The 14,238-nt window shown below is 45.5% G+C and overlaps 1 protein-coding gene across 1 annotated transcript in view; it reads right to left on the bottom strand.

The window, feature by feature from the left end:
• The window catches only part of LOC138661785 (cytochrome P450 2G1-like), a 60,046-nt gene extending 46,331 nt beyond the window's left edge, over positions 1–13,715 (bottom strand). Inside the window, exon 1 of the mRNA XM_069746702.1 lies at positions 13,501–13,715. Coding sequence (XP_069602803.1) covers positions 13,501–13,680 — 180 coding nt within the window. The 5' untranslated portion in view covers positions 13,681–13,715. The remainder of the gene's footprint in view (positions 1–13,500) is intronic.
• Between the last annotated feature and the right edge of the window lie 523 nt (positions 13,716–14,238).

Below are 14,238 nucleotides of genomic sequence, written 5' to 3'. Positions count from 1 at the left end.
GTGCTGTGTGTGTCAAGTAGTTCACCCACCTGTGAGTCAGAATCCTTAACAGCACACAGGGCTCCAATCTGTCGCAGACACACACAAATGTTATCAAAGTCCCGATTCATTTTCAATAAAACTTTACGTAACTCACGCATCTTCATAACAGTTACAAACCATCCATTTTCCCAATACATGAGTAATTCATCTCCTGCATTTTCCCTGGTCTGCTTCCTCACCTTTTCTTCTTTCACTATGGCTCCCAGGCCCGCAGCTTCCTGAGGCATACAGCTAGCTGATACTGAGTGCTCCCCGTCCACTTTCCCCACCTTGGGTGAAAATTCAGGTTGCCTCCGCAATTCATGTTCGGACCGTAAGTTCCAGACGCCATGGGAGGTAACCCACAGACTAGCCACTGATTCTTCCAGGCTGCCTCGCTCTCTCAACTCTACGCTGTTGCTCTGTTCAGCTTTCTGTGACTCACAACTCCTTCTAGAACAATTCTCGTCACACAGCTTTAGCTCCTCCCACTACCTGAAAATTACCTCAGAAAGGCACTCTCCCTGCCACTACACTGGCTCCGCCCCTTTCTCAACTGTCACTACTCTGACTGAAACCAGTTCTCAACACAATCTAATCTCCTACTCTACAGTGCCCCCTTAACACTAAAGGTACCTTCACACATAACGATTTTGTTAACGATATCATTGCTTTTTTGTGACGTAGCAACGATATCGTTAACAAAATCATTATGCGTGACAGCGACCAACGATCAGGCCCCTGCTGGGAGATCGTTGGTCGCTGGGAATGATCAGGACCTTTTTTTTGGTCGCTGATCACCCGCTGTCATCGCTGGATCGGCGTGTGTGACGCAGGGCGCAGGGCCGCGCTTAGTAACCCGATGCTTACCCTGGTTACCATTGTAAAAGTAAAAAAAAACAAACAGTACATACTTACATTCCGGTGTCTGTCCCCTGGTGTCAGCTTCCCGCACTGACTGTGTCAGCGCCGGCCGGCCGTAAAGCAGAGCACAGCAGTGACGTCACCGCTGTGCTCTGCTTTACGGCCGGCCGGCGCTGACACAGTGCAGGGAAGCTGACGCCGGGGGACGCGACAGACACCGGAATGTAAGTATGTACTGTTTGTTTTTTTTTACTTTTACAATGGTAACCAGGGTAAACATCGGGTTACTAAGCGCGGCCCTGCGCTTAGTAACCCGATGTTTACCCTGGTGACCCAGGGACTTCGGCATCGTTGGTTGCTGGAGAGCTGTCTGTGTGATAACGATCGTCATCGTTGTCTATATCACTGCAGCGTCGCTAAATGTGACAGTACCTTTACCCACAACTACACTGCCATAACCCTTACCCAGGGCCGGCGTCAGCACCCGGCACAGCGGGCAAATGCCGGGGCCTTGGGAAGAAAGGGGGGCCCACTAGCAGCTGGGAGAGCAGAGCAGGAGATAACATGCTCTCTCCGCCCACAAAGTCACTGCTGGCTGCGTTCTCTTAACCCCTATGTGCCAGCTCTGACACAAGCATCTTCTCACTCAGTCAGTGCAGCCAGGCAGGCACACATAGGGGTTAACAGAAGGCAGCCAGCGTGACTGTTTGTGGGCGGTGAGAGCAGTTCTCTGCTCTGGCCCCTGGCTGGCTGCAGACAGTGCTGCTGAGCTGAACTTATCAGGAAGATTCCGGAGGAGCTAGTCCTACCAGAGTGCTATGGTATCCAGCAATAATTGCAGTTGGTCCTGTGGCTCAGTCTGCTGCTGTCTGTCTCTGCTGCCTAAAAATGTGGGTGATGTCTGGAGGAGCAGCTGGTGGGGTGCAGCCTGCAGCCACCCAGCTCTCCCAGAACCCCAGAATACATGCATGCTGCACCAAACCTGCACCAGTGGGGTAGGAAGAAGCTTAACCCCTTCCCATCTGTATGAAGGTTATTGCTAAACCTTAAATATAACAATCCGACCCGCATAAATGGGGTTAACCAGATGCCAGGAGGAAGGGGAGCTGCTGCCATGTGGGCTGTAGGTTGGGGCCCCGTGGCCCCATGCTGGTGACTGGAGGGACTCTGCCCAGTGCTGGCATGTGGGTGATTTCTGCTCCGGAGTCTCAGCTTCTCTCCTCCAGGTCACACTGTGCAGTCACAGCAACATTGGTTGTGTCTGTCCAGGTCCCAGCAGCTGCCACTGCTCCCACCAAGGACATGGCATCACTTAACCCTTCCCCTGCAGCCACCGGCAACAAATCCACATTATTCCTTGATTAAATCAGGTTCCAACCCAATAGAGGAGCAGACATTTCCTGCTGCCATTAGGGTCCCGGAGGGGGTGACATTGGCTGCCCTGCTACTCTGTAGTGGGGGGTGACAAGTGTAACATGGGGTAATGATGACAGAGAAATGCACAGGATAATAGTGAGAGCGACAGAGGGCAGTGTATGGTATGGAGCAGTCAGGGGGTGGGCTGCAGGATCCCCCCATACTGTACATGATTGCTCGGGACAGGGAGGCGTTTAATGAGCTTCTAATGACGGGGCACTAATTGGGTCATTAGGGTTTGTGGAAAGGATTCAGCATCAGGTCCCTCATTAATGCCCGAGCGATGTTACTTTGTAGCACAGATCTGTTAGGGCCGCAAAACCAAACAACGTTGTTTATGTAGAAAAGTCTTTGTTTCATAGAAAAACTCAAAACAGAAAAGATTTTCTCATACAACAACGCCCTGCTCACGACACTGCACAGCACCTCTCCTGTATATATACACTGCACAGCACCTTTCCCCCTGTATATATACACTGCACAGCACCTTTCCTCCTGTATGTATACATTGCACAGCACCTCTCCTGTATATATACACTGCACAGCACCTTTCCTCCTGTATATATACACTGCACAGTACCACTCCTCCTGTCCTGTATATATACACTGCAGAATTTACAATAGCTGTCACTCATGTAAGAAGTGAAATCTGGCATTGTACTATACATTTCTCTGCCGTATCTGTGCATCATAAATCGGGTATGTGTTAAAGGGGGGGGGGCCCACTGAGACTCTTTCGCCCGGGGCCCTCAAAAACCTGGAGCCGGCCCTGCCCTTACCAATGCTGACCTACCACTGCCACTGACTGCCCCTATTCCTGTCCCTAACACACCGATATCAGAACAGTGTCAGCCATTATCACATTAAACAGTGTCGGCTATCATAAACTACACAGGGCACACAGCAAACACAAAACATACCCAGTTTCATTAAGTAGGCATGCACAGGAATGCAGGGCTCAAACCAGCGGCCTGCACACCCCCTTACATAAGCAATATATAAAAAATAAAGATTATTATTATTCTAAGTCAGACAAATCTTAACCCCTTAGCGACCGCCGATACGCCTTTTAACGGCGGCCGCTAAGGGTACTTAAACCACAGCGCCGTTAATTAACGGCGCTGTGGAAAAAGTCCATAGCGCCCCCCAGAGGCCGATTTTCTCCAGGGTCTCGGCTGCCGAGGGTAGCCGAGACCCCAGAGAACATGATTCGGGGGGGTTTTAACCCACCCCGCATTTGCGATCGCCGGTAATTAACCGTTTACCGGCGATCGCAAAAAAAAAAAAAAAAAAGCGATCTCTTTTTAATTTCTCTGTCCTCCGATGTGATCGCACATCGGAGGACAGAGAAAAGGGGTCCCAGGTGGCCCCCCAATACTCACCTAGCTCCCCCGATGCTCCTCGTGTCTCCCGGTGGGCGCCGCCATCTTCAAAATGGCGGGCGCATGCGCAGTGCGCCCGCCGGCCGGCACCGGGAGAATCTTTGGGGTCTCGGCTGCCGGGGGTAGCCGAGACCCCAAAGAGCATGATCGGGGTCGGTATTACCGACCCCTGTTTTGCGATCGCCGGTAATTAACTGTTTACCGGCGACTGCAAAAAAAAAAAAAAAAAAGTAAAGTGTAATTCTCTGTCCTCTGATGTGATCGCACATCAGAGGACAGAGAAATAGGGGGATTCGGGGACCCTAGCATACTCACCTAGGTCCCTGGATCCTCTTGCTGCTTCTCCTGGCCGCCGGCAGCAGAACATGGCGGACGCATGCCCAGTGCGCCCGCCATCTGTCTCCATCTGCCGGCCGGCAGGAGAACAGCAGTTGGGGCTAAAATTAGGGGTAGGGTTAGGGTTAGGGTTAGGGTTAGGGGTAGGGTTAGGGGTAGGGTTAGGGTTAGGGTTAGGGGTAGGGTTAGGGTTAGGGGTAGGGTTAGGGGTAGGGTTAGGGGTAGGGTTAGGGTTAGGGTTAGGGGTAGGGTTAGGGGTAGGGTTAGGGTTAGGGGTAGGGTTAGGGGTAGGGTTAGGGGTAGGGTTAGGGTTAGGGGTAGGGTTAGGGGTAGGGTTAGGGTTAGGGCTAGGGTTAGGGCTAGGGTTAGGGCTAGGGTTGGGGCTAAATTTAGGGTTAGGGTTGGGGCTAAATTTAGGGTTAGGGTTGGGGCTAAACTTAGGGTTAGGCTTCTTTCACACTTACGTCGGTACGGGGCCGTCGCAATGCGTCGGCCCGACATACCGACGCACGTTGTGAAAATTGTGCACAACGTGGGCAGCAGCTGTAGTTTTTCAACACATCCGCTGCCCAATCTATGTCCTGGGGAGGAGGGGGCGGAGTTACGGCCACGCATGCGCGGTCAGAAATGGCGGATGCGACATACAAAAAACGTTTCATTGAACGTTTTTTTTGTGCCGACGCTCCGCCAAAACACAACTGATCCAGTGCACGACGGACGCGACGTGTGGCCATCCGTCACGATCCGTCGGCAATACAAGTCTATGGGCAAAAAACGCATCCTGCGGGCACATTTGCAGGATCCGTTTCTTGTCCAAAACGACGGATTGCGACGGAATGCCAAACGACGCAAGTGTGAAAGTAGCCCTAGGGCTAGGGTTAGGGTTGGGGCTAAAGTTAGGGCTAGGGTTGGGGCTAAAGTTAGGGTTAGAGCTGGGATTAGGGTTAGGGTTTGGATTAGGGTTGGTATTAGGGTTAGGGTTGGCATTAGGGTTACGCTTGGGATTAGGGTTAGGTTTGGGATAAGGGTTAAGGTTAGGGTTGTGATTAGGGGTGTATTGGGATTAGGGTTAGGTTTGAGGTTAGGGTTGAGATTAGGATTAGGGGTGTGTTGGATTTAGGGTTTTGATTAGGGTTATGGTTAGGGTTGACATTAGGGTTGTTTTGGGGTAAGGGTTGTGATTATGGTTAGGGTTAGTGATTAGGATTATGGATGAGGTTGGGATTAGGGTTAGGGGTGTGTTGGGGTTAGGGTTGGAGCTAGAATTGGGGGGTTTCCACTGTTTAGGTACATCAGGGGGTCTCCAAACACGACAGCCAATTTTGCGCTCAAAAAGTCAAATGGTGCTCCCTCCCTTCTCAGCTCTGCCGTGCGCCCAAACAGTGGGTTACCCCCACATATGGGGCATCAGCGTACTCTGGATAAATTGGACAACAACTTCTGGGGTCCAATTTCTCTTGTTACCCTTGTGAAAATAAAAACTTGGGGGCTACAAAATCTTTTTTGTGAAAAAAAAAATATTTTTTATTTTCACGACTCTGCATTCTAAACTTCTGTGAAGCACTTGGGCATTCAAAGTTCTCACCACACATCTAGATAAGTTCCTTGGGGGGTCTAGTTTCCAAAATGGGGTCACTTGTGGGGGTTACCCCCACATATTGGGTATCAGCGTACTCAGGAGAAATTGCACAACAACTTTTGTGGTCTAATTTCTCCTGTTACCCTTGTGAAAATAAAAATTTGTGGGCAAAAAGATCATTTTTGCAGAAAAAATGCGAATTTTTTTTTCACGGCTCTACGTTATAAACTTCTGTGAAGCACATGGGGGTTCAAAGTGCGCGCCACACATCTAGATAAGTTCCTTAAGGGGTCTAGTTTCCAAAATGGTGTCACTTGTGGGGGGTTTCCACTGTTTAGGCACATCAGGGGCTCTCCAAACGCGACATGGCGTCCAATCTCAATTCCAGCCAATTCAACATTGAAAAAGTAAAACGGCGCTCCTTCACTTCCAAGCTCTGCGGTGCGCCCAAACAGTGGTTTACCCTCACATATGGGGTATCGACGTATTCAGGAGAAATCGCACAACAACTTTTGTGGTCTAATTTCTCCTGTTACCCTTGTGAAAATAAGAATTTGTGGGCGAAAAGATCATTTTTGTGTAAACAAAAGCGATTTTTTATTTTCACGGCTCTACGTTATAAACTTCTGTGAAGCACTTGGGGGTTCAAAGTGCTCACCACACATCTAGATAAGTTCCTTAAGGGGTCTAGTTTCCAAAATGGTGTCACTTGTGGGGAGTTTCCACTGTTTAGGCACATCATGGGCTCTATGTGCCTAAATGTGACATGGTGTCCGATCTCAATTCCAGCCAATTCTGCATTGAAAAAGTCAAACGGCGCTCCTTCACTTCTAAGTTCTGCGGTGCGCCCTAACAGTGGTTTACCCCCACATATGGGGTATTGGCGTATTCAGGAGAAATTGCATAACAAAATTTATGGTTACATTTCTGTTTTTACACTTGTGAAAATAAAAAAAATTGTTCTGAATTAAGATGTTTGCAAAAAAAAGTTAAATGTTCATTTTTTCCTTCCACATTGTTTCAGTTCCTGTGAAGCACGTAAAGGGTTAATAAACTTCTTGAATGTGGTTTTGAGAATCTTGAGGGGTGTAGTTTTTAGAATGGTGTCACACTTCATTATTTTCTATCATATAGACCCCTCAAAATGACTTCAAATGTGATGTGGTCCCTAAAAAAAAATGGTGTTGTAAAAATGAGAAATTGCTGGTCAACTTTTAACCCTTATAACTCCCTAACAAAAAAAAATTTTGTTTCCAAAATTGTGCTGATTTAAAGTAGACATGTGGGTAATGTTATTTATTAACTATTTTTAATGACATATCTCTCTGATTTAAGGGCATAAAAATACAAAGTTTGAAAATTGCAAAATGTTAAAAATTTTCGCCATATTTCCATTTTTTTCATAAATAATCGCAAGTAATATTGAAGAAATGTTACAACTAACATGAAGTACAATATGTCACGAAAAAACAATCTCAGAATCAGCGGGATCCGTTGAAGCGTTCCAGAGTTATAACCTCATAAAGTGACAGTGGTCAGAATTGCAAAAATTGGCCTGGTCATTAAGTACCAAATTGGCTCTGTCACTAAGGGGTTAAAACGAGTGTGGATATGCAGCTGCAGATGGTACTTGAACAGGTGTGGTGCCTCATGTCTTTAGTTTGGAAGCCTAGTCTTTGTTTAATAGATCTGTAAAGGCCCTTTCACATTAAGCGACGCTGCAGCGATACCGACAACGATCCGGATCGCTGCAGTGTCGCTGTTTGGTCGCTGGAGAGCTGTCACACAGACAGCACTCCAGCGACCAACGATCCCGAAGTCCCCGGGTAACTAGGGTAAACATCGGGTTACTAAGCGCAGGGCCGCGCTTAGTAACCCGATGTTTACCCTGGTTACCAGCGTAAAAGTAAAAAAACAAACAGTACATACTTACCTACCGCTGTCTGTCCCCGGCGCTGTGCTTCTCTGCACTCCTCCTGTACTGGCTGTGAGCACAGCGGCCGGAAAGCAGAGTGGTGACGTCACCGCTCTGCTTTCCGGCTGACCGACGCTCACAGCCAGTGCAGGAGGAGTGCCGAGCACAGCGCCGGGGACAGACAGCGGTAGGTAAGTATGTAGTGTTTGTTTGTTTTTTACTTTTACGCTGGTTACCAGGGTAAACATTGGGTTACTAAGCGCGGCCCTGCGCTTAGTTACCCGATGTTTACCCTGGTTACCAGTGAAGACATCGCTGGATCGGTGTCACACACGCCGATCCAGCGATGTCTGCAGGAGATCCAGCGATGAAATAAAGTTCTGGACTTTGTTCAGCGACCAACGATCTCCCAGCAGGGGCCTGATCGTTGGTCGATGTCACACATAACGATTTCCTTAACGATATTGTTGCTACGTCACAAAAAGCAACGATATCGTTAACGATATCGTTATGTGTGAAGGTACCTTAATAACGTGCTTAGTTGATGGATGTTTAAAGGGAATCTGTGATCTCGTAAAATGCTATTTATCTGCTGATATAGGATTAATCTGTTTGTAAATAACGTAACAATGCTGCTCGGCCGCCTAACTGAAGGTTAGTCTCGGCACACAACATGGCTCAATTTACTGTGAGCAGCGCTTATGGGCATGCCTTGGCACCTTGATTGAGACCTGGCAAAGGTTCAGAGTGAAATTAACTAGGGAACAAGAAAAGCATATTAGGGTGTTATCCAAAATAATGTGGTGATCGAATGATGCTTTCGCTCACCTGATATGGTTGTGTGAGACACTACCCAGTATGGTAATAAATATGGTCCCAGCTGCTGCAGTACCTCGTAAACACATATTTAAGCAGGCTACCATTTTTGCAAACACTTTTTTCTTGATTGCAGATGTTGTTAAATCATTTCATCTGACTGTACCATTCCCTGATATTTTTTGGAGGTTATTTCCTCCTTTTTTCCTGTCTTTTTAACCATAGGTTTTAAAATTTGTATTTAACAAAAATTAATTTTTTACCTCACTACATCTTTAGTCACTTTGTACCATTTTGGTAAATAGGTGTTTATTGGCTAATTAAAGTGCTTTTTGCTTATTAAAATAGGATTATGGGATAAAGACAACGTAACAATGTAGAAAAGGAGATAGCGGGTATTCTGAGCTGCCAGTAATCAATAAAAGAGTTGGAATGAAGCAGATGTTCTGACCGTGCAGTTTAATCTCGGTGCGTTTCGAAGTATTAGGGTATGCGCACCCATTGCGGATTCAGTCACGGATTTTTCCGCACTGATTCTGCAGAATCCGCAGGTAAAATGACCTGCGATTTACCTGCGGATTCCCTGAGGGTTTTCGGCAGATTTATTGCGGATTTTGTGCGGATTTTGCCTGCGTTTTCACACCTGTGGAATCCTATAATGGATTTGGAGTAAAATGCTGCGGAATCTGCACAAAGAATTGACATGCTGTGGAAAATAAAACGCAGCGTTTCTGTGCGGAATTTTCCACAGCATGTGCACTGCGGATTTGGTTTTCCATAGGTTTCCATGGTACTGTACAACGCAAGAAACAGTACGGCGGATCAGCAGGGCCAAATCCACAAAGTGTAAACATACCCTTACAACTTCTTCTGAAGAAGAAGTCGTAATACTTCGAAACGCAGCATTACAAATAAGCAGCAGAGAATACCCACTATCTCCTTTCTCCTTTTCTTGCACTGGGATTCTTAAGGTACCGTCACACTTAAGCGACGCTGCAGCGATACCGACAACGATGTCGATCGCTGCAGCGTCGCTGTTTGGTCGCTGGAGAGCTGTCACACAGACCGCTCTCCAGCCACCAACGATCCTGAAGTCCCCGGTAACCAGTGTAAACACCGGGTTACTAAGCGCAGGGCCGCGCTTAGTAACCCGATGTTTACCCTGGTTGCCAGGGTAAAACGTTAAAAAAACAAACACTACATACTTACTTTCAGCTGTCTGTCCTCCGGCGCTGTGCTTTCCTCTGTACTGTCAGCGCCGGTCAGCCGGAAAGCAGAGCGGTGACGTCACCGCTGTGCTTTCCGGCTGGCTGGCGCTGACACAGGATGCAGGAGGAGTGCAGAGAAGCACAGCGCCGGGGACAGACAGCTGAAGGTAAGTATGAAGTGTTTGTTTTTTTAACGTTAACGCTGGTAACCAGGGTAAACATCGGGTTACTAAGCGCGGCCCTGCGCTTAGTAACCCGATGTTTACCCTGGTTACCAGTGAAGACATCGCTGGATCGGTGTCACACACGCCGATCCAGCGATGTCAGCGGGAGATCCAGCGACGAAATAAAGTTCTGGACTTTCCTCAGCGACCAACGATCTCCCAGCAGGGGCCTGATCGTTGGTCGCTGTCACACATAACGATTTCCTGAACGATATCGTTGCTACGTCACAAAAAGCAACGATATCGTTATGTGTGCAGGTACCTTTAGGTCATCAAAGAGGATGGTTAATGAGATAAGCCAAATTAACAGTCTGGTTAGCAAAATTATTTTGGGGAGGGATGAATTGGTAAAGGTAGAAATTCTGTTTGTGAGTTCCATGTAGATTTTTTTTTTTTTACTTTTTAAGATACACAGTAAATACATGAACACCCTCCTTCATATTATCCTTCATATTATCTTGTATCTAAGTATGTAAAAAAATCTTTACTGATTCATTTCTTAATATTTCTTGTAATATGCAAATTGCCTCTTCTGAGAAAAAGAGGACTTAATATTTCTTGGCAGTTATAATCCTGTTTTCCTAGAATAATACTCCAGACATTGGTTTACTGTAAAGGCATTACATGGTATTATGCTGGCTGACTTCCCCCTAGTGTTGGATGCAGATACTTATGTTTTAACCTTATGGTTGAGCTGACACTTTACAGCTGGCAGTTAGGATAAAACGTGAAAATTTACTTTCAGACTTTAATGTCCTAGGAGTAAACTGCTAAGTTAAAAGGTTCATATAATTAAAGAATATTATTACGTAAATACTAAAATCTACCAATAACCATAAGCCTAAATGATACTAGTCATAAATCCATGATCTTAATGTACTTTGTGTTAATTAACCAGTTTTGATTACTAGTCAGCACATTAATCCCAGCAAAACTCTCTGAAATAAAGACATGGCAAACGGAAGGTATAATGCCCCATATGCCTCTCACACATGGTATGATGCCTTCACAGTCCCCACTCACACAGTGTGATGCCCCCACAGTGCTCCTCACAATTTGCCTGCACAGTGTTTTCACACAGTATGATGCCCCCACAGTGTGCACAATATAGTATGATATCCTCACACAGTGTGATGTCCCCACAGTACCCACAATATAGTATGATATCCTCACACAGTGTGATGCCCCCACAGTGTGCACAATGTAGTATGATGTCCTCACACAGTGTGATGTCCCCACAGTAGCCACAATATAGTATGATATCCTCACACAGTGTGATGCCCCCACAGTGTGCACAATGTAGTATGATATCCTCACACAGTGTGATGCCCCCACAGTGTGCACAATATAGTATGATGTCCTCATACAGGGTGATTTCCCCACAGTGTGCACAATGTAGTATGATATCCTCATACAGTGTTATGTCCTCCACAGTACCCACAATATAGTATGATGTCCTCATACAGGGTGATGCCCCCACAGTACCCACAATATGGTATGATGTCCTCACATGTTATGACGCCCCCACAGTACCCACTATATAGTCTGATGTCCTCACACAGTGTGATGCCCCCACAGTGTGCACAATCTAGTATGATATCATCACACAGTATGATGTCCCCACAGTACTCACAATATAGTATGATATCCTCACACAGTATGATGTCAACACCGTACCCACAAAATAGTATGATGTCCTCACATGTTATGATGCCTCCACAGTACCCACTATATAGTATGATGTCCTCACACAATGTGATGCCCCCACAGTGTGCACAATGTAGTATGATATCCTCACACAGTATGATGTCCCCACAGTACTCACAATATAGTATGATATCCTCACACAGTGTGATGCCCCCACAGTGTGCACAATGTAGTATGATATCCTCACACCGTATGATGTCCCCACAGTACCCACAATATAGTATGATGTCCTCACACAATATGATGTACCCACAATATAGTATGATATCCTCACATGTTATTATGTCCCCACAGTATCCAGTATATAGTATGATGTCCTCACACAGTGTGATGCCCCCACAGTACCCATAATATAGTATGATATCCTCACACAGTGTGATGCCCCCACAGTGTGCACAATGTAGTATGATGTCCTCACACAGTGTGATGTCCCCATAGTAGCCACAATATAGTATGATGTCCTCATACAGGGTGATGCCCCCACAGTGTGCACAATGTAGTATGATGTCCTCACACAGTGTGATGCCCCCACAGTACCCACAAAATAGTATGATGTCCTCACATGTCATGATGCCTCCACAGTACCCACTATATAGTATGATGTCCTCACACAATGTGATGCCCCCACAGTGTGCACAATGTAGTATGATATCCTCACACCGTATGATGTCCCCACAGTACCCACAATATAGTATGATGTCCTCACATGTTATGACGCCCCCACAGTACCCACTATATACTCTGATGTCCTCACACAGTGTGATGCCCCCACAGTGTGCACAATCTAGTATGATATCCTCACACAGAAAGATGCCCCCACAGTACCCACAATATAGTATGATGTTCTCACACAGTATGATGCCCCCACAGTGTGCACAATCTAGTATGATATCCTCACACAGTATGATGTCCCCACAGTACTCACAATATAGTATGATATCCTCACACAGTATGATGCCCCCACAGTGTGCACAATGTAGTATGATATCCTCACACAGTGTGATGCCCCCACAGTACCCACAAAATAGTATGATGTCCTCACATGTCATGATGCCTCCACAGTACCCACTATATAGTATGATGTCCTCACACAATGTGATGCCCCCACAGTGTGCACAATGTAGTATGATATCCTCACACCGTATGATGTCCCCACAGTACCCACAATATAGTATGATGTCCTCACACAATATGATGTACCCACAATATAGTATGATATCCTCACATGTTATTATGTCCCCACAGTATCCACTATATAGTATGATGTCCTCACACAGTGTGATGCTCCCACAGTACCCACAATATAGTATGATGTTCTCACACAATATGATGTCCCCATAGTGACCCTCCTCAAATGATGGTACATATAGTGCTATCCATAAATTATAATGTCCCCCAGACTACATCCCACTCATTTTGATGCCCTTGCATGATATATGGAGCAGATTTCCACTGGTCAAGGTTGAGTGAGGCTCATCTCAGCAAGTGCCTTCTTGTTTTTATGTCATAATGCCTCCTGCACTAAGCTACAGATGATGTAGAGGGTACGCACAGGCTGTATGGTGGAGCAGGGCCTGTTCCACCATTGTACTCAACTGTATCTAAAATGTAAGGATACAGACGAGACTGTAAGACACTGAAAACCACCTGTCATAGCTGGACAGCTTTCAATACATGACGATGTCTTTCCGAATCTAATGGTGTTTATTCATCTTGTTTTTCTTAAGCACTATATTTTTGTATTTTTTTTTTCAGAAAAACAACAACTAATTTTATTAAGTTAGAAAAAAAAGAATATAAAACAAACCTCAAATTCTGCTATTATTCTTCCCTCCCACCTTATTCCATCATATAGGAAAATACAGCAGATCTTTATAAGATGTCTTTAAGCAATGATCAAACTCTTCCCCTCTCCAAACGTCTAACTTTTTCCAAGTGTAATTTTTTTAAGAGGCTTTTGTTATGCTTTGAATTTATCAAAAAATATTAATTATTGGAAGTCCCATTCTAAAAACATAAGATAATAACTTACCTCCATCAGAGATTTTACCATCTCCCCCTTCTTGATTTGCAGCAAATTTCCAATCAAAGGAAATGGGGTTGGCCCTGGTGGCAAATTGCGTTTTCTGTAAAGTTTTTCCCATGTTGAGTAAATGAAGAGGCAGGATATGGCCAAGGCCAAAAGAAGGGTCCCCAGTCCTGTGAGATCCATGTTGCTTGAAGATTATCTACATTACTCCTTTTACCTGCTCTATATATAGGATCACTGAGCTCAGTAGTCTCAATCCTCTTATATAACAATTTATGGTTTTGTTGTCTTTACCAATAGTAAAGAGATGTTGTTGGCTTATGGAATATTGTTACCAGGACAATCAGCCCATATAGGATTTCAATAATTACTCTCTGTGAACTAATCCTAATCCTTATTAAATTTGCCCAACCCTGCATGAATCTTCTCCAAAGTTTGCATTTACCATATAATCCAATTTAGTATCTTGTAACACGTGTCGTTACGGTACCTATATACCATTATTATTACATAAAGGGCTTAATAATGTGAAACAATTGACTCATGTCTATTGAAAACAGAACAACGAGCACATTGTAACGAAGCTACCTGCAACCAATCTAACATAACACAATGTGCCCAGGTCTTGAGGCTTGAAAAGTACCCCTAAAATTTCAGCAAGGCTAGGGTCATATAAAAGTACTTTCTCTTGTCCCACAGAATCTAGCCAATCATGCTAATCATACTCTGATCAGCATTGCA

The sequence above is a fragment of the Ranitomeya imitator genome, chromosome 2, assembly GCF_032444005.1.
Source record: "Ranitomeya imitator isolate aRanImi1 chromosome 2, aRanImi1.pri, whole genome shotgun sequence".
NCBI lineage: Eukaryota > Metazoa > Chordata > Amphibia > Anura > Dendrobatidae > Ranitomeya > Ranitomeya imitator.
Note: the sequence above shows the minus strand (reverse complement) of the source record. Positions and strands in the feature narration are given on the sequence as shown.